Here is a 19,861-nt window from a genome sequence, read left to right as displayed (position 1 = left end):
CGATCGGCAACTTGATGTTGCTGATCGCGAACAAGGAAAAAGTCTTGCGAGGATGTCATTTTGCTTGCTCGCGGTCGCCAACATGATGTTGAGGACTGCGAGCAAGCAAAAAATGACCGCTGCACTATGCTACGCATGTTTGCACTGTGCTACATGCATTTCGCATAGTGCAAAGTTGCAAAGTTGCCCAAACTTCGCAAACTATGTGAGCGTAGCGTAGTTCTTTGGCCAGGGTTAGTTTTAACTTCTAATTCTATGCAAAAGATGGTAGACAACAACCAGTAGTAATTGGTATTTACCACTGGTGGCAAAAACAACCTATTACAGATGGAGAAAATACCACCCATGAATAGAGCCTGCTCTGCTGGATGACTACTGGTTGTACAACGACCACCGCTGTTTATTGCATTAACACTGAAGTGATTGTTATATGTAATCACTAAACACTCAGGTATTGATCCAGGTGTGTTTTTTTTGCAAGGGCCCAAACACTTCCAATGAAACTAAAATATAATTTTTTGCTTTCCGGCATTTTGATTGTACATAATTAATCTTAACTCCTTGCGGTACATGTTCCAGTACTGAACTCATGAGCATGTGTGTTCTGCTGATTGTAGGTTTATTAACCCGTGATACTACCACTGACGGGATTTCCATACTACAATCAATAATGCATAACTGTAATATCACCAGGCACAAACATCAAAGGAATGATAACCTTGACGGAGAAGTATTTTGCCCCTAGATGTTATATGTCACAAATAGTACATCTGAAAGTGATGCTTTACATACAACAAATTGTAGTAGAGACATTTCAAGTTCTTCTGCATACATCATATAAAATAAATGGCTTTCGATGTTTTCAATCTTAACCTGGAACATCAAAAAAACTCTACCTCCTTCTCCATCTATTATCCTGTCTCTCTCAGAAAGGGAGCTCACTCACTGTATAATTAACCCTGCAATTTTCTCTCACACTTTCTCTTTTCTCACTATGCATTTTTTTCTTAAAAAGAAAGATTCAATGAGAGTATTTCAGATTTTTAAATGAATAATAGGCCAGATATATTAAACTGTTTTGTTCTCACAGTGTCTTTGAATCCCAAATTTCCAGACTTTGTGACTACAAAACCCAAAGAGTCAGGTCTAGAGTTTGGCAGATAGCACTCCAGAAGATATTGTCTACTCCACCCTGATAGACTAGCGTCTGGCAAATTTGGACATCAGTGGCCCATCAGTGATCTCTACCTTGACAAAATCTGCTGTCTTGGAGGTTCCTGTCAAGGTACAAAAACTTTGATAGATGGCTGCAGTCAGTTTTAATGGCCGTCCACCAAACTTTTAAAAACAGATCGATTTTCAAAAATAAAATCCGAAAGTGGGAGTTTATTATAGAAAAACAAAAAACAGATGACCCCCTACACCCAGAGAGTTTTTTTCTTTGGGTATGATGGCCATTATTTATTTTGTTTTTTTTGGTCTCTGACCGCCAGGTTTTACATTGGAGGAAACTTTACGGATAGAAAAAAAGATCACGCAGTCTATCCTAAGTAGGGTGGGCAAAGTAAATGTTCACTCTCTGACAGCCACCAATCCGTCGGGCTGTTGCAAGACACTTTCCGACGATGCAGCCACCGGGGACTCCATCAACTGAAAGCTGAGTGTCCTCCTGACCCTTAAAAGAGAGGGACCATGCACCATAATTTGGCAAACATGATGGCGTGTTCTGTCTGCCAACTCTAAATCATGCCCATAATTGTACATGGCGAGTCGCAAACGTCTTTGTGACTCATTGTGCACACAATATAACTCGTTATGAATTATTAGGAACAAAGAGTGTAAAATGAGCACCCCCTTTACTAGGGATCACTATTTAATTGCAACTGGTGTCACAAATTATTGATTGCCTGCAAACACCTGAAAGGGGTAGTATCCATTTACCTAAATGAGGAAACTATCTGCGCGAAAAAGTTTTTACTTTGTGAATACAGGCAGTAAGCATTGTGGTGGGTACAGCCCTGGGGACGCTTACTTGCCGCAACCTGTCTCTTTAACGTGACAGGGACTGCACTGAAGATAATTTTGCAAATTCAAATGCAGCAACGAAGATTTGCTTTCTCCTATAGGTCTCCAGCACTAGATTTGCAACCTTTCTAATACTATTTACGTAGGGAATCCTGCCACAATAATATTTATAAGGCAGGATAAAGTCAATTTTTTGCGTCAACGTATTAGTACCTCTATTGCAGTGCAAACTAAGTCCAAACCAGTTGCTGTGCAAAAACCACAAGTGCTTGTGTCTAGAGGCTCAGTTAACTGGGCGCAAAGATTCTGCTCTCGGTCTTATCCTTCGTACTTGGTAATTGGGGAGCTCCCTCAGACTCCACTGCTCAGATCATTGTAGATCAGTGGAGTCCAAGGGGGCTCCCCAATCATCAAGTACTAAGGAGACTGACAGCAGAAGCTTTGAGCCCACTGAACTCAGTCACAAGTAGGTGTGTGCCATGGACACATAATTAATTGAAGTGCAACTCATACTAAAAGCTCATGAAATTTATACCAAACTCAGAAGTTTGAGGGAACTCAGAATTAAGCCACATTACAAAGACGGATGGGCGCCAATTTTACTCCCTATTAGTACCAAAAGCTGGAGCCATAATAGAAGTAATTACAAAAAGTAGCACCAGTTTCTGCGTAGAGGGAAGTGTGCCCCAGAATACCCATCTATTGATATTTGTGTCATCATAAAAGAACTATGAATTATGACTCATGACACACTCCCCCAGCAACACCATTGAAGACAATGTGTGAATTATTCCGTTGTAAGCCTGTGTATTTACATGAATATATATGTAGATTGTCATGGTGGCACCTGGGGCGGTAAATACCTGGAGATGGGCAGCCGTCACTCTGCCGACAGAATTGAAGTCCAGGGAGGTGACCATCGAGAATCGCGTAGAGTTGCTGCCTTGGCTCGTTGATACGGTGCCAAATGCTTTCAAAACTGTAAACATCGCTTGGATTTTTTCCACTATAAAATCAAATGGATGTTCAGAAATAAGTTGCTCTCATTTTGTTCATCAAAAGTCAACATTTGTTTAGTATAATGTAAAAAGCAAAGGTCTTATTTTCCCCAAATCCAATCATTTATAACAGAAATAGAAGACATGCGGTGCTTATGCTGAAAGAAAATTGATGTCGGCAATTTCACTGTATTGCAAACCATGGGCTTTATTTACAGTTTGTGGGACGGGACACTTCGTCAAAGCGTGACAGATATACCGTCTCCTACATTGTAAGTGGCGTAGGCTATAATGCATTTGTAATATGGCAGAAGGGACATCCGTCATGTTTGAGACGAGTATCCATTCCGCCAAACTGTAAACAAGGCCCTATATGTTGTATGGTACCTTTCAAATCAATGCGCAGTCAACCATTGGTGATAGTTTGTACCCAACACACAGGAGAGAGGAGAAGGTAACATACAGGTGTGTTTGACAAGAATCAGCCCATATCTAGGCTAGCGGTATCAAAAGTAGGTTCAGAATAATCTAATCTTTGAGTTTCATTTGGATTAATCACATGTATATTTACCCTAAATGAATGCCCTGCAACTATGGAATTGATGTTGCGCAGCTGGACCTAATAGGCACACCCCCAATCTAGAGAACATCAGGACATGATGGTCTAAACCCACATTCGAGTGCCTAGTACTAGAACCTTGTCTGCTACAATGTCTCAGCTTGCGATTTAGGGGATTGTTGTGGAGGTGAGGTTTTCAGGATGCCTTGCAGCACTGTGGGGAGTATCTACAGCTTTTAGGTTCATGATGGGGTGTGAATTTATTTGGGAGCTATGGCAGTTGTTTGGGATGTTGGCGCTTTGAAGGGGTCTGCTGTGATAAGCTGCTTATGTTATTATAATTCTCTGTGCCATGCTGGGCTTTTGGTGCAGAAGGTGGGCACTAAGGAGACCCTCAAGAGAAACTTTAGAGTTTGGCAGTTCCAAGGTCACAAACGTGATTCAGTATGTTATGGGCTAACTGCTTACATCTGTGTGGAACTTGCAAGGGACACATTTAAATCATGGCATAACTCAGCTCCTCAATCTTCTGAGGTCAATAATTTTGGTAATAGTAAGAACTACTATTGACAGCAGTATGAAATGTAAAAACTGGCAGAAAGTGATCTAAAAAAATCAAGTTATTAACTTTACATACAAATGCACAACACGGCAGCAGGCAGCCACTGACAGCACATGTGTGGGAGGGAGGGGCTGGTTCCATGAGTAAGAATAATACTGACACGAGGGCTACATTTTATAAACCAAGCTACACTTGAGAATTGCATGGAAAGCTGTCATGGCGGGCATGGATTTGGTGTCAAATGTTGTTGAAGATGGCGAGCTTGCGTATGTAGCACGAATAGCGTCAGCCTGTTGACCTGACATCTGAAATCCTGATAACTCATGCAAAGACTGCAATTCCTTCATCAGCCTAGCTACATCTCATCAGTGGTCATTGCCTGTTCATGTACTGGGTCATGAACAACTACTATTTTGCCACTGGGATTTGCATCCTTGACCTCTCCTGTGCTTAGTGAGCAGCCCTGAGTTCGTAGCCTCCTTGCTTCCTGATACTCTGAAGTTATGCTTGTCCACCTGGTGCTGGATATTTCTTGACATTTCTGAGTTAAAGATCACTGGATTCATCACATGCACCCGCCGAAACACATCTGATGGCTTCCACTGTTCCTACGGGAACTGAAATCAATGTCACCTATATTTCCAGTCCCAAGAGTTCCAGAATGTAATAGGGCATTCAGATGGCCATAACTCAGCAGTACTGCCCCCCCCACTCAACTAGCACGTATCCTGCTTTGTTCAGAGTCACTGAAGTGCTTTGTTTCCAAGCAGAGCCTCTGTTGACTACTCCAATGTAAGCCTTTGACCTAGCGGCCCTCTGTCAAGAAATCGTTATGTCACAATGAAGTTTGCCCCTTGCTATTAAGGGTCGGGTGACCATCATTAGGTTTCCCTGCCCATGTCCACTGTTTATTTATTTATTTAAAGAGTTTTATTTAGCGCTGGCTAGACCCGAAGGTATCAGAGCGCTTTACAAGAGAATCAACAATGTATCAGAAAAAGATCAACAGTTACACAATACATCAAAAAAAATAGGCAATACATTAGGAGAGGAGGGAAAGGAGAGAGAAAAGTAATGGAGGGGCAGGGAAAGTGAGAAAGGGAAGATAAGGGAAGAGACAACAAGGAGAGACGAGAGGAAGTCTGTCTAAAGGCCGACTGGGTAGTTGACGACCAAGGAGGGAGTCCACGGCCCATCTCCCCTATAGCTAAACCAGGTAGCTCCATCAGGCATCAGACAAAATAGCTCTGACTCAATACATTGAGAGAGGAGAGAAGGAGAGGCATAAATAGAGGGAGGATGCGGGAAGAGACGACAGGAGAGATGAAAGGAAGTCTGGCTAAAGACCAACTAGGTAGGTGACGTCCAAGGAGGGAATCCCCGACCTGTCTCCCCTATAGCTAAACCAGGTAGCTCCATCGGGCATCAGACAAAATAGCTAGATCGCAAATGATGAGGGAAAATTCACAGATAAACAGGGTGGGGACTAAGGGCCGGTACGGGTGAGGGCAAATGTCAGTAACAGGAAAGTGGAGAAGAATAGAGCAGGGAGGGGTAGGGGGTAGGTAGTTCGGTAAACGTTCCCATGGCTCCACTTCAAATCATTATAAAAGCAGGTCCGTTCATTCTCAGGTGCCATCTTGAGGTCAAAACGCCAGGCATAGCAGTGTAGTAGCTGAGTGGGGTGGGGGGCCCTCACTGAAGGAAGTATCAGTTGCATGAGGCCCTGTCAAGAGGTTCACTTATCTCAGGAGGGTGCCAGCAGATAGGCAGTGGTTTAGTATAGAAGCACAACTGAAAGCTGTAGACCTCAGGGATCCATTGGCAATGCGCGCTTTACAGCATCGTGGTTAGTGAGCAACCACCATCTTAAAATCAGGAGGGGCAGATGGAACGGGACAGGGAAAAGGGATAATGGCACACACGAGCAGCAAGAAAAGCCTCTGAGTGTTGGGGGGGAAATTGCTCAATTTGTAAAAAAATAAGTGCCAGAGCTCTCGTCATGAGGCCACTGCATCTTGCACCACCCATTGCCCCTGCAAGCGCTGCCAATGATAGTAACAACACAACTACTAACCACCATACTCCTACAAGTGTGATAATTCGGACTATTTCAGGCACCCTCAGCTGTAAGAATGGCTTAGGCGACAGGTAATAGTCATACCTAATGTATATTGCATTAATAATTAACTGTTGTTGTGGTCATCTCTAAAGTAACCATGCAACACCACCTAGTGGCAGGCTGTCACAAACACTGGTATAGACAATTAAGTGCTGGTGCCAAGCACCGGAAACTACCGGCTCAAATTAAGCACCGGTTGGGGGTCATTCATTTTTTATTTTGAAAACACAAACTTGTGCTTTTTAGTTACGTTTGCTAGGCAAACACTTTGAACATGACACCTACTCGACAAAGCTGGAGGTCTGGCAATGGAACACTGGAAGTAGTACCTTCCTTCACATCATAGAGGTCCTAACTAGGTAGGTGAGTGTCTCTACATAGGGCAGACGGCCATCGGTCAGGGTCAAGGAGGTTATGACCTCCATCCCTCGTGAGAACGGTCAACATGTCTAAATGGTTCCCAGTTCTGTTCATGAATCAAACAAGTATTTGCTGCAAATGTATTGGCACCAGCGCTGAAAGGTGAGACTTCATGCGATCAATGTGTTTTATTTGAGTATAATTTTGGTAGTTGGATTTAAACATGCCTGAAGGTGTCATATTAACATTGTCTTCAGGACAAAGGACTAAACAATATATTACAAATATATATATAGCAATTGCCCACTAAAAACACTACTTCTCCTTATACCAGGTTACAAATAAATCCTCTGCAAGAGAACCGAGTCCCAGTCGAGCTGATAAATAAGGCAAACCTCTGTGCAGAGTGACATTCAGATTTGAATAAAGGCAGACAATGCGCGCTTCGCCGCTCTGCTGTTCTGCACCTGTGACTCTGGCGTCGACGCTGCCAGCCGTGCCCACCAGGTATTCCAGGGCATTCTGGCAGCACGTTGTTTTCCCAGCGCCGCTTCTCCCCAGGGCGACGATGGACTGATCTTGTCTCTGCATGAGCATGTTCCAGTAGGCCCTCTGTGCCACAGCGCAGATGTGAGGTGGCATGCTGTCTTTCTTCCCTTTAAACACCTACAGAGAGGTCCATGGAGTTAATGTCACTTTGATAGAACTGTGCATCATCCTGAAAGAAAGGTATTCACAAGGCGTACTGAACAACAGAGCCCTTTCTATATGCACAGGGTAGCTAGTGTACTCTTGAACAATGGGCCTTTCTCCTCTGCTCATAACAAACAAAGGGCCATATTATCAAGAAAGGGCGCTACATTATCGCCGCTTTTATTGGCAGGAAACTGCTGCTAAAGCCGCGATAATGGGCTTGATAATATGCCCTTGTGAATTCACATAGAAGCCCAGTAGAACACCAGAACCGGGACTTCTATGGGAATTCACAAGGGCATATTATCAAGCCCATTTCCTGCCGATAAAAGCGGTGATAATGTAGCGCCCATTCTTGATAATATGGCCCAAAGTTATACAGCTTTTTCAGGTTTACATACGCTATTCAAAACATCTAATGCTAAGCATGCATAGTTTACTTCTGATTCACAACGTGTGAAACACGTACAAATTCATGCAATTCCCATGTTTATATAATATGTACTTGCACCAGTGAGTATCGCAAGAAGCGTAAGCAGAGTGCCCACAAAAATAAATCTCACACAAACAAGGTGAACATATATAAAGTTTATGGTTTAAACAAAGGAAAACATTTTTTATTTATTTCTCACAATTCCTCTTACATCTCCAACAAAGTTCAGCCATAGGTGCAGCAGTACATATGTAAAATTCACAGAGTGGGATGGAAATGTAAGACATAAAGAGTGGATATTAAAAAAAAAAAAGAAAAATACACTACAGGAACATTTCAATTTCACTGATCTCTTTGCCTTAGGTATGCTCATTGTGAGCTATGCATAGACTATGCACATCTAAGCCCCCATTACATGTCTGGTACCTCAAGGGCAGATTCCGCTTGGTCAGACCATGAATTTCCCACTGTCTCTAGGCCCAGAATCATTGGGGCACCGGACTCCGGACCTGATAATTCCAGGCCTAAAGACAGCGGGTCCTTACTCGCCAGTGGAGCCGCTGGGGCTGCAGGAAGCCGCTGCTCCTGGCCTACTGCCCACCAGCGAAAACTAGCTGGTCCTCAAACAGAACCTCTAGAAGTCTAGCAGGTAGTCAAGAACATCATTGCCTGTTTCTGGTAAGGAGCCCAAAAGTGCAATTTGTCACACTTCTTGCCAGTGAATTTATAGTATTGGCAAGAGTATTTGGAATCAGACCCCCTAGACCTAATATCAGACCCATGAGGTGAAAGGAGTCAGGCATTGATTTGTCCTGGAAGCAGAAGGCAAATTTGCAGTTCTCAAAGGTTCCATGAACCATGATTTCCAGATATGCTATAAACTATTTCTGACCCTCAAAAGGAATAAAAAAAAAAGCAGCCTCTTTTGAATTGCATCAGTTTGCTATTCTTTAACACAGGTATTCTGACTGGTAGTCACTGTGGGACACCTGGTGAAGGCTTTGGCATGTATGGAATAAAAAGCCACATTATCTAAAAAATCAATATGTTGTTCCATCATGGACAGCAACTCTAAACATTTCAGGTCATATCATATCAAACGCGTATTGGAAGTCCCATTTTCCCGACTGTGATGCATAAAACCCCTACACACCAAGTATAAGGGTCAAATTGCCCACCACAAACATGTTTCAGAGTGGCAGACGCTTACAAGCCACTAAGGGGCAGATTTACAATAACTGGCGCTTCCCCAGGGATGCGCCAGTTATTGTGCGACGCAGCTCCGCCACCCATGGTGCGCCGCATTTACAATGCGGCGCACTATGGGCAAAAAACGGCACAGATGCGTGACGCATCTGTGCCGTAAAGGTGACGCATTGCTGGAGTTGCGTCGCAAGTGCGACGCAGCTCCAGCAAGGCTCGGGAGTGCCCTGTCTGTCCAATGCTGCGTCAAGCCTTACGCCTGCTTCAAGCAGGCACAGGGTTTTGACGCAGCATTGGCCTAAAAGTGACTGAGTGAAATCTTATAGATTTCACTCAGCCACTTTTGCGAGGCGCACCTGCCCTGGAACGCCCACCCTGCGCCGGAACAACCACATGTGGCGCAGGGCTTTACAACGTGATGCATCTGCCTAGATGCGTCATGATGTAAGTAGGTCGAAGGGATGCGCCACGTTTACGCCGCCGTTGCGTGACGCACACGTGGGGCAAGTCCAACATAAATCTGCCCCTAAGTCCTTGGGAGCCATGTCCTCAGCAGTCATAAATGCACCCAGACAGATTTGGTAGAAAAATATTGACATATCCATCATCATTCAACCTGATATCCACCCCGTTCACAGGAAAATCTTTACTGATAAACGCAGGCAAAAGAAACTTTTCAGGGTCGATATATTCATTCAAAATGAGACTCTTAATGTACTTGTGGAGAGGAAACTTTGAAACAGAAGGAAGGTCCCACACAACTATTGGCATTGCCAAACAGCCCCATTAGGATGGGATAAACCAAAAATGTCCTGGACAATAGATAAATCTTCTTTGGACCTCTGAATCAATCTCCTACTCCACCTCAGATTCAGAGGAGGATAGGCGACCATAGTCTCTAACATCTGTACCTACAGCAACAGTCACTGCCCTCCATTATGGTCCCCTGGGGGAGACCTGTATCGGCACCTCTTTGACAATGGCAACCCAGAGCAGAAGTAACACCCAGTGTGCCATTGGCCCCCCACTGACTTAAAAAGGCACCTCCCAAGTCACCATGAACAGCCAATCCAAAGCAGAGACAACAAATCCCAGAGAAAGAAAGGAATCCACCTGAATTACCATAAACACATTGATCATGACAGAGTAGAGTCCAAATGCATCACCTCTTTCCACCCTGACTTCTACCTGGCAGTGACAACATTGCTCCACTCCAGCTTGGCCCAGCCTTACAGGGGAAACTTTACTCCAATAAACAGCAAAAAAAGGAATGAGGCATTAAAACAGAGGGAGAAAGGTAATGGCATTGACTGGCACCTGGCCAGTCAATGCATTACCCAATACATATATCTTACAAACAGTCTGTCAAAGGACACACAAAATAACAGGAAGAGTTCTTCCTAAGCCTGAGTGGGCTCCGCGAAGCACAAAAAAAACCCCTGCCGCTTAGCATCGCAAGCAGCGGAGTGCGTTAGATAAATGCAGTTTACAGTGATTTTCAGTGCCAGGTGCTAGTCCACACTGTACAACCATTGCGAGCACAGTGCAAGTGGGCGCTGCTTCCTTTATGCCGCTTGAGTATATTTTTACGTGACCATTCGCAATGAGAAATCTGACCGCTCACATTGAGAAATCACACCTGGAGGTTGGTACGTACAGGCACTCTTCTCTTGTTATGCTTCAGTTTCAGGAATATAAAGTTTCATATCGCGCAGTTGGTGACACCAAGATAAAGTTAAGATATATCCGTGTTACTGTTACACAGAGATGCAGAACGTTCATGGCAGGTTAGTAAGATATCTTCTACTGCCGTTAGATGCCCACTTTGACCTGCAAACATCAGTGTCCATCAGAAGTGACAAGTGGTGGTGTCCAGTGTCTATTTTCTGACTTATCATTCTCTTTGCCCGTTTCTGTTACAGGCTCTCTTATTTTCTTTGAATGTGGTCAGGGTGGGAGATGATGGAGTGCATTGCTCCAGTTAGAGCAAGAGTACAGAGTTAGTGCTTTTGGACACGTTAGTTTGCAGCAATCCGTTTACCAACTTATAGCAAACCCTCCCAGAGTCCCACTTACATGGCGGCCCCCTGGAAGAGAGTGGAATTGATTTTCAAAAACATTTGAACTAATGGAGCCCCCCACCCCTCCCCCACCCTCTTTCTCTGTACTATAACCAGTATTCATTCTTACTGGGAGCCCATGCAAATGTCTGAGGAGTCTCTAGAAATTATTTGTTTCACATCCTGATAGGTTATTTGGAATCTACACGTTGTGCTAGCCATGTGTGTCACCATTTTTTACTGTTTACAGCAAGACCACTCATCCCTGCTAAGTTGACATCACTTCAGCCTTTTCACTACCAAAGACAAATACATTTTCCTCCAGGAGGCCTATCATTAACACCCCTTGTGGGGATATGATTAAAATCTTTGTAGTGGGGATACCAGGAAAACTGGTATTAACCAAGGTCGCTCTCAGGCAGCACAAACTACACTTTTAAAAGGTTATTTTCTATTAGGTATGCTTTCAGCATGGAATTCTCTTTTAATGACAAGTGGAAAGAAATTTTGAATTACTTATCTACCAAATTCCTAGGCTGTCTTTGGCTGTTTTTTTTCACAATGTAGCATTTTCATATAAATTACGTTTCTTTTATAGAGTGATACAGAGCTTTGGGTCTCTGTGGGGACATACATTTCTTTGATACTTAGGGGGATATTTATGAGATGGTTGCATCACAATTGCACCGTGCAATATGGTACATGCATGATGCAAACCTCCGAGTCAGATTTTTGAAGCCACTTTGCATGTCTTTGAGTGGCTCCAAATGTTTGGAGTAATGCAACACAGCACAATCTCTGTGTGGCATTGCTCAGCCCTGGAAAGGCCCATGGGCATTGTGAGGGTGCTCCCACACAAATACAATGGTTTATGATGCATTCCCAGATTCACAAGACCATGTAAACATGGGAATGTGCCAAAAACATATGCCTCCTCAGAAGACGCATAATGAGGAGAAATATCTAAACTCGTGGTCCTGGGTGATTTCAACTACTGGCCGTCAGATGCCCACGAAAGCCCGCAATCCCTTGCTTTTACTGACTTATTAACTGGGCTCAATGGTCTTCAACACGTTCACTCACCCACTCACTCCAAGGGCCATATCCTAGACCAGGTGTGGACCTATAATCTTGACATCAAGTCACTCACGATCACACCCTGTCACTGGTCTGACCATCACCTAATTTCCTTCCTCCTCCTGGTCCCTCCTCCGCCCCCTCGTAGCCGAGGCACTAGCCTCTTGGCCAGAAACTGGAACAAAGCAGACCTTGACTTATTTTTTACCTCCTTAACATCCTCAGTTCTGCCCAGCTCTGGTCCTATCGACTCTCAAGCAGCTGCACTCGTCAAATGGCTAGAATCCGCCAGTGACAAGGTCGCCCCCCTCAAGCTAATTAGAACCAAGCGCCCTCACGACGCACATCGCTGGTTCTCTGACAACCTTAAATCTTTAAAACTTAGTCTCCGCCAAGCCGAGCGTCGCTGGCGTAGAAGCTATGATCCCTTAGAAAAACCTCCTTTTCTAAAATTACTGGGAGAATATAAACGAGCAATCTCAGCCGCCAAAACCACCTATTTTTCCACCAAAATCCTCAACTCTGCGCAAAAATCTAAAGACATCTTTGCCATTGTAGAAGAACTCTCACATCCAGATAGGGTGACCATCAAACCCCTTCCATCTCAGGCACTCTGTGATTCCCTCAACTGCTTCTTCGTAGAAAAAATTAGCAAAATCAAAACAAGTATCTCCTCCACACCCCCGACTACTCCCCTCACTGAGGCTGCTCCCTTCACCAACCCTCACTCTCTGACTCAGTTCCCTCCCCTATTAGAAGATGTCTTCATTGCCTTGCTTAACAAAGTTTCCTCCGGCTCCCCCACAGATTGCTGCCCTCCCGCGATTCTCCGGGCTGCTTTCTCAGCCTGCCCCACCCCCCCCTCTGGCCCTCCTGAACAGTTCTCTTCTGCGCGGTGAGGTCCCTAGCCAGTTTAAGAACGCGGAGGTAGTTCCCATTCTAAAGAAACCCACTGCTGACCCTACGGTTATGGGCAACTTCCGTCCCATCTCCCTACTTCCCTACCTAAGCAAAGTGCTCGAGACGTATGTGACTAGTATCCTCAGTTCTTTCATTGAGGACTCCAACTTCTTGGACCCCCAGCAGGCCGGGTTCAGACCCGCCCATTCAACAGAGGCGGTCATTCTCTCTGTAATGGAGGAACTCCGTAGAGGTGCCGATTCTAACACCCACCAAGCCTTGATTCTTTTGGATCTGTCGGCGGCCTTCGACACGGTCGACCATACCATCTTGGTCGACCGTGTCAAAGAGGCTGGTATCGGAGGGACGGCCCTTGATTGGGTCCGCTCATTCCTGACGAACCGCCACCAATCTGTCCGACTCTCCCATTTTTCGGCTGACAGGATGAAACTCACCTGCGGTGTGCCACAGGGTTCGTCTCTGTCCCCACTTCTTTTTAATTTGTACCTTACCCCCCTGATCCGCTCCCTCCGGGGAAGGAACGTCACTGCATTTAACTATGCAGATGACATTCAGCTCATTTTCAATCTTGACTCCTCGCAGGATGCGGCTCAGGATTTCCAGTCTACCCTCTGTCATATCAGCAATTGGATGGGCACTCACCATCTCAAACTCAATCCCGACAAGACGGAGCTTGTTCTCGTCGGAGGCCCATCCAACCCCTGGAACTCCACCTTCTGGCCCCCTGCCCTTGGTCCCTCCCCTTGCCCTGCTGACAAGGTAAAAAGCTTGGGGGTCTATATCTCTCAAGATCTTTCCATGCAACCTCAGGTCAGTGCTACAGTGTCTTCCTGCTTCCACCAGCTCAGAAAAATTCGTAAAATAGCCCATTTTCTGACCACTGAAGCTCTCACTGAAGCTCTCACCCTGACGTTGCTGGCATTAGTCATCTCTCGGGTTGACTATGCCAACGCCTTGTACGCAGGTATCCCACAATACCAAATCAAAAGATTACAGCTGATACAGAATCAGGCAGCCCGCCTGATTTACCACCAACCAAAACATCTACTTAAAGCCCTTCATTGGCTTCCTGTATCAGAGCGTTGTAAATTCAAACTAGGCTGTTTGACCCACAAATCCCTGGCCGGCATCGGCCCCTTCTTCATCTCGTCGCTCCTGCTCCCGTACGCCCCTTCTAGACCCCTCCGATCTTCCCACCATGCTCTCCTTCAGACGCCCAGGTTTAGGCGCAAAAAGCACGGTGGCCTCAGATTCTCTTTTTTGGCCCCCTCATTCTGGAACTCTCTCCCCCTGGAACTCAGACTCTCCTCCTCCTACCTTCACTTTAGGTCTCTCTTAAAAACTCACCTCTTCCGCTGTGCTTACACATAAGCTACCTCCCCCTCCCTCCTCTGTCTCCTCTTGATTTAGTGAACAGCGCCAAGAAACCGTCCGGTGTATGTTGCGCTCTATAAATCCTTTTTACATTACATTACATTTTACATTCTCCTTGTAACTTCCTCTTTCTTTGTGTGCTGCACCCTGCCTCTCAGGATTGTTTTTCTGCAGGAAAGTGTCCCTTCTTGCACAAAAGCAATCCTGCATGCAACGCAGGCACCCTTGCACGATGGTGCACGGGGCGCCTGCATTGGCGCTAGGCAACCCATTGTTCACCAGTGCAGGGGGAAAAGTCAGTAATGTGCCAGATGCTTTAAATATGGTGCATTTCTGCCCTTTCCCAGTGACGCAGCACAGCAAGGTGACTTGCTGCACTGCACTGATCCCCATTTTAATACATTTTCCCCCTTGTGTGTGCCACGTTTAAACATTAGGCCACCTGCCCGGTGCGCTTACATGGGACACTTATGAAGTCATTTAGACAACCTATAAAAGTAAGTTTCCAACATGGAAAACACACTGGGGCATATTACCCCCAGGTCCCTTATGTCCTCGGCCCATTCATTACTTATGGAGATAACTATCTCCCGACAGAAATTAAAACAAGAGGAATGCTGGGATATCCCTACTGCCCCTCCCCCCGGGAGTACAAAGGTAGGACTTACCCAGCAGCCCTCCTGTTCTTTTTTTCTGTCTTCGACAGAATGGCTGATGGATGCTGTTGCTGATGGGGGCTGCACCGGCTCCTGCTGGGCTTGAGTGGCATGCAGTACTCTTCTGGCTCCTCCTGCCCGGCTGCCTGGCTTCACGGGCAGGGGTGAGATTCCTGATGTGTCTCCCCCACCGGCCTGCCGGGCTTGCTGGGGGGGGATTGACTTGTTCGCAGCCGTTGTTCCGGTTTTCTGGCCCTTTGCGGCTGGTGCGCCGCCTCCCGGTTACTTCCGGGTCGCTGAGCGCGTCTCCCCGAGCCTGGCCGGGTGGGAGACGCGCTGCGCTGGATTTTCATTCCCGGATCCGGCTGTTGGTGTGGAGGCCTTTCTGATGCTGCTCGGGCCCCCGCTCCGGGTGAGTCCCGCTTTTGCGGTGTTTTTTGCTCCCCCTGTCTGTGTGTTGTGCAGTTCTCTGTCTCTTTGCAGGTTTACTGGGTTTCCGGGTTTGGCTGCTTGGCGCTCCTGCCCCGGATGTCTCGGGGCTGCCGCTGCTGCTGTGACCAGCTTCGGGGCGAGGCACTCGGTCTCGGGCTGCTTTTTAGTGTCTGTCCACCCGGTGGGTGCTCAGTTGCGGCTTCTCTTCCTGCAGGGTGTTCGTGTTGACAATCTGTGCAGTCTGTTTGATGCTGCTTGTGGTGACTGTGCATACAGCGTTTGGATGCCTGCTGTTGTTGGTCCTATGTTGTCCGACTGCTCTTTGCTATGTTTGCAGGGGCTTTCTGGTCTGCCCTCTTGGCTACAGGCTCTGGTCCCGGAGGTTTTGCTTCTGTCCAGTGCTGCCTTTCGTGTGGGTGCTGCTATGCGTGTTGCCCTGTGCCCCCTCTGCTCACCTCGTCTTGGGGGTTGTTGGTTGGGGGTGTGCGACGGAGGGTTGTTTTTGGGCTCCTGCTGTGGGTTGGTTGCGTGTCTGCTGGGCCGCGGCTTTGTCCCGTGCTCTTTTTGGCCCGGGTCTGGGGGGGTGTGCTGCCTGCCGCTGTGGTGGGGGCTGCTCTGTCCCTGGCACGCTGTCGGTCTTGCCCTCTAGTCTTGTGCTCTGCCGACTTTGATTCTGCCACCCTTGGTTCGGGCCTCCTGTCCTCTCGACACGCTTGCGTTTGCGGTTCGGGGGTTTGGGTCACGGTTTCTGGTGTGCTTTCTTGGGCCCGGGTCTGGATGGGTGTGAGAGCTGCTGCCTGCCGTGGTGGCTCGTTTGGCTGTTCTTTGGCATCTGTTTTGTTCTGGGTCTGGCGGCTCTGTGGCCCTGTTCCCTTCTGGGTGTGAGGTTTCCTTTGGCCTTGCTGTGCGCTTATTGTGCAGGGGTCTGGGTGAGTCACTGTGCGGGGTACGTTCCTTGTTCTTGTTGACTGGCTGTTTGGCTGCGGCTGGGTGTGGGTGCCTTTGTCCTTGTTGTGGGCTCCTCGCTGCCGTGCTGTTGCTCGTCCGTGTACCTCCTGGGTTGCCTTGGCCGGCTCTTCCTTTTGCTGTATTGGTTGGCGCTTTGCCCTCTGTCGGTCCTCCGTTCCCCTGTGCGGCATTTGGTTGCGTCTCTGTTTGGTGTCGGGGCTTGCTTGCGGGCTCTGTGCTGCCTTCCCTTTTGGGGTTTCTTGCTGCTATTAATTCAGGGGTCCGCGCTGCCTTCGGCTGGCCCGGGTTCTCTGGTGGTGGGCGTTCCGTGGGTCTGTTCCCTTGGTTCTCTTCTTCGGGGTGTTCCACTGCTCTTGGCGCCTCTGGGGGTGTTTGCCCTTTCTGCTGCTGGCCTGCCTCGGGTTGGCTTTGGTGCCGGTCGCCTCTGTGGTGGCTGGTTCTTTGACTGCTCCTGCCTTTGCTTGCTCGTGGGTTCCCTGTGTGGTTGGGGTTTTCCTGCCTGCTTGCTTGAGCCTTGCCCTCTGGTGCTCTGGTGTCGGTTTCGCTTCTTTTTCTGCTGCGGCGGCCTGATTGGGTTGCCTTCTGCTTCCGGCTCTCTGCCCCATCTGGTGGTGGGTCGTTGTTCCTGCTTCTTGGGCCGCTGCGCGGTGGGGGGGGGGGGGTCCTGTGGGCTCCCCTTGTTCAGGTGGGCCTGCCGTGCTGTTCTTCCTTGGTGGCCTTGCCTCCGCTGCGGGCTGGATGTTGTGGCCTCTGCCCTGCTTGGGGGTCCTGGTTCTTCCCTTCCTGGCCTCTGTCTTGTTGGCCGTCTTTTGGGGCTACTGGTTCCTGGTCCTGTTCCTCCTTTTCCTTGGCTGCGCCTGGTTCCTCTCGTGGGTACTGATGGTTCTTTGGGGTGCTCTCTCTTGGTGGCTTGTGCTGCCATGGGTCTGGCTGTTCTGTTCCTCCCGTCCTGCGCCTGTTGTCGGGCGTGGTGCGTGGTGGGGGCCTGCTTCAGTCCTTCTGGTGCTGTGGCCTTCCCTCTGCTGGGTTCTGCTGTTTCCTGGCATCCCCTCCTGTGTCTGCTGTGTTGCCTGACTGTGGCCTCCTGGCGGCTGCCGGGTCCTGTCATGCCTCCTGTTCTCAGGGTTGGTGTGTTGTTCCCGCGCTCCGTTTTCTGCTCGGTGGTTGTGCTTGGTCTGGCCTGGTTGGTTTCTGCCTGGCCGCCTGAGGCTGCGGGGTGCGATTGGCTTCTTCCTTCGGTTTTCTTCCCTGCCTCTTCTGGTTTTGGTGGTGGTGCGGGGTGGCCGTTGTTGTTGCCTCTCCTGGGCCTGTGGGTTTTTCTCTCCCTGGGTGTCTGCTGGGTCTGCCTCCCGGCCTGCCGGGCTTGCTGGGCGGCATGGCTTCCTCATGGCCGGTGTTCCGGTTTCTCAGCCCTTTGTGGCGGGTGCGCTGCCTCCCCGTTTCTTCCGGGTCGCTGTGCAAGTCTCCCCGTTGCTTGGCCGTGTGGGAGGAGCGCTGCGCTAGTTGCTGTGGCCTGCGTTTGCTTCTAATTTTCCTTCGGCTGTGGCTTTCTGTGGTGGCCTGTTGCCTTGGGCTTCCCATCGTTGGCTCCTGTTCTGGGCTGGTCTGCTTTTCTGTTTGTGCGTCCTGCTCTGGGTTGCCTGGTTGTGTTCTTGCTGCGGTCCTGGGCTGCCTGGTTGAGTCTCTTCTGGGAGTTTCTTGGGTGGCTTGGCGCTTCTTTGCGGGTGCCCTGTCTGCCTTTGGGGTGGCTGGTCCCTGTGTCGTGGGGTTCCGTTCACTTGTGGGTGTGGTGTGTTCCGGTCTTCTTCTTGTTTCTGGCCGTCACGCTGTTGCCTTCTTGTTTTCCCTTCTTGCCTCTTCTGGGGTTCGTTGGGGCGTCGGCGGGGCTGTTGGCTCTCGGGCCTGTGCTCTGTTGGGGTCTTTCCTTCTTTGTCCTTCCCTTGTTTTGGGTTGGTTCTGCGGGTTGCCTTTGGCTTCGGCTTTGGCTTCCTGTCTGTGTCCTCGGTTGCGGCTTTCGCCGTGCGGGGTTCGTCCCCTGTGCGTGCCCTGCCTTGGGTCTTGCCGGGCTGTGGGGTGTGGTTTGCTTGTGCTTTCCTCCCTGGCTGCGGTTGATTCTGTGAGGTCCTCTGGGATGGTTTTGCCGCGGTCTCTCTGGCCTCTGGGTTTCTGCCCCGGTCCTTTACTTGGGCTGTTTGGGGTCTTTGTGCCTGGCCTGTCTCTGGTTTGGCTTGGCTGTGGTTGTTGTGTCCTTCGCGGTTCCCTTGCTGTCGTCTTGGGGCCTCCGGGTGCTTGGCCCGTCCGGTTGCTCTCCTGCTTTGGTGTTCGGGTTTGCCTTCTTCGGGCTGTTGCTTCCTGCTCCCGTTTCCTCCGCTTTGGCTGGTGTTTTGTTTCGGGGTTCCTGGGGTTCCTTCGGTTCCCTTTTCCTCTTTTTCCGGGTCTCTTTGTCCTGGTTGGTTGCCCTTGTTGGTTATTCCTGCTCGGGTTTCCTGGTGGTGCTGGTTTCCTTTGCCTTGTGTCCTCCTCTTGCGGGACCTGGTGGCTTGGCTTCCTGGGGTTTGCTCTTCGTTCCCTGGTGTCTGGGTTTTCTCTCTTTCCCTGGCCTTGGGCTCGGTCTTGCCTTCCGGGTTGGGTTCTGGTGGGCTTCCGCTGTTCTTCTTTTGTTGGGCCTTTGGTTCCTCTGGTCCGCTTGTCTCCTGCCTGTTCTTGCCTGGGTTGTCTTCTTCTGCCCGCTTCTGGCTTGTTGGCTGGTGGTTCTTGGCCTTTCTCTTTGTTTGGCCTCTCTTCTGCTGTTTGTCCTCTTGCCTGTGGTGGCTTGGGTGTCTGTGCTCCCCCTGTCGCTGGTTGGCTGTGGGGTGTTCCTGCGGTGGACTGGTTGGCCTCTCTGGTGGCCGGTCTGGTCATCTGGCTGTGCGCCCTTGCTCTTGTTGGGTGTGTGCTGGTCTGGTGGGGTTCCTCTTGTCGGGGGCTCTGCCTGGGGTTTCCCCGGTTCTTCCTTTTTCCTTCTGCGGTTGCTGCCTTGGTGTGGTTTCCTGGGTTGGCTTTTGTTTGGTTTGGGAAGGCCGGCTTTTTCTGCTTTGGTATTTCTCCATAAGTAATGAATGGGCAGAGGACATAAGGGACCTGGGGGTAATGCTCTATTACTTACCGGTAATCTTCATTACTCCTGGTCCCGTTGTCCTCGGCCCATTCATACGCCCCTCCCTCCCTCCCGGGCGGCCGGCCTTCCTGTCTGGGCTTGGTTGTACAGGAGGGCTGCTGGGTAAGTCCTACCTTTGTACTCCCGGGGGGAGGGGTAGTAGGGATATCCCAGCATTCCTCTTGTTTTAATTTCTGTCGGGAGATAGTTTTCTCCATAAGTAATGAATGGGCCGAGGACAACGTGACCAGGAGTAATGAAGATTACCGGTAAGTAATAGA

The 19,861-nt window shown here is 48.7% G+C and overlaps 1 protein-coding gene across 1 annotated transcript in view; it reads right to left on the bottom strand.

The window, feature by feature from the left end:
• Nucleotides 1–19,861, bottom strand: part of LOC147679554 (unconventional myosin-XVIIIb-like) — a 675,984-nt gene that overhangs the window by 416,540 nt on the left and 239,583 nt on the right. Inside the window, exons 9-10 of the mRNA XM_086942460.1 lie at nucleotides 7,094–7,292; nucleotides 2,889–3,031 (exon numbers count right to left, since the gene is read on the bottom strand). Coding sequence (XP_086798586.1) covers nucleotides 2,889–3,031; nucleotides 7,094–7,292 — 342 coding nt within the window. The remainder of the gene's footprint in view (nucleotides 1–2,888; nucleotides 3,032–7,093; nucleotides 7,293–19,861) is intronic.

This window comes from Lissotriton vulgaris, chromosome 11 (assembly GCF_964263255.1).
Source record: "Lissotriton vulgaris chromosome 11, aLisVul1.2, whole genome shotgun sequence".
Classification (NCBI taxonomy): domain Eukaryota; kingdom Metazoa; phylum Chordata; class Amphibia; order Caudata; family Salamandridae; genus Lissotriton; species Lissotriton vulgaris.
This window is presented reverse-complemented; position numbering and strand designations above follow the sequence as displayed.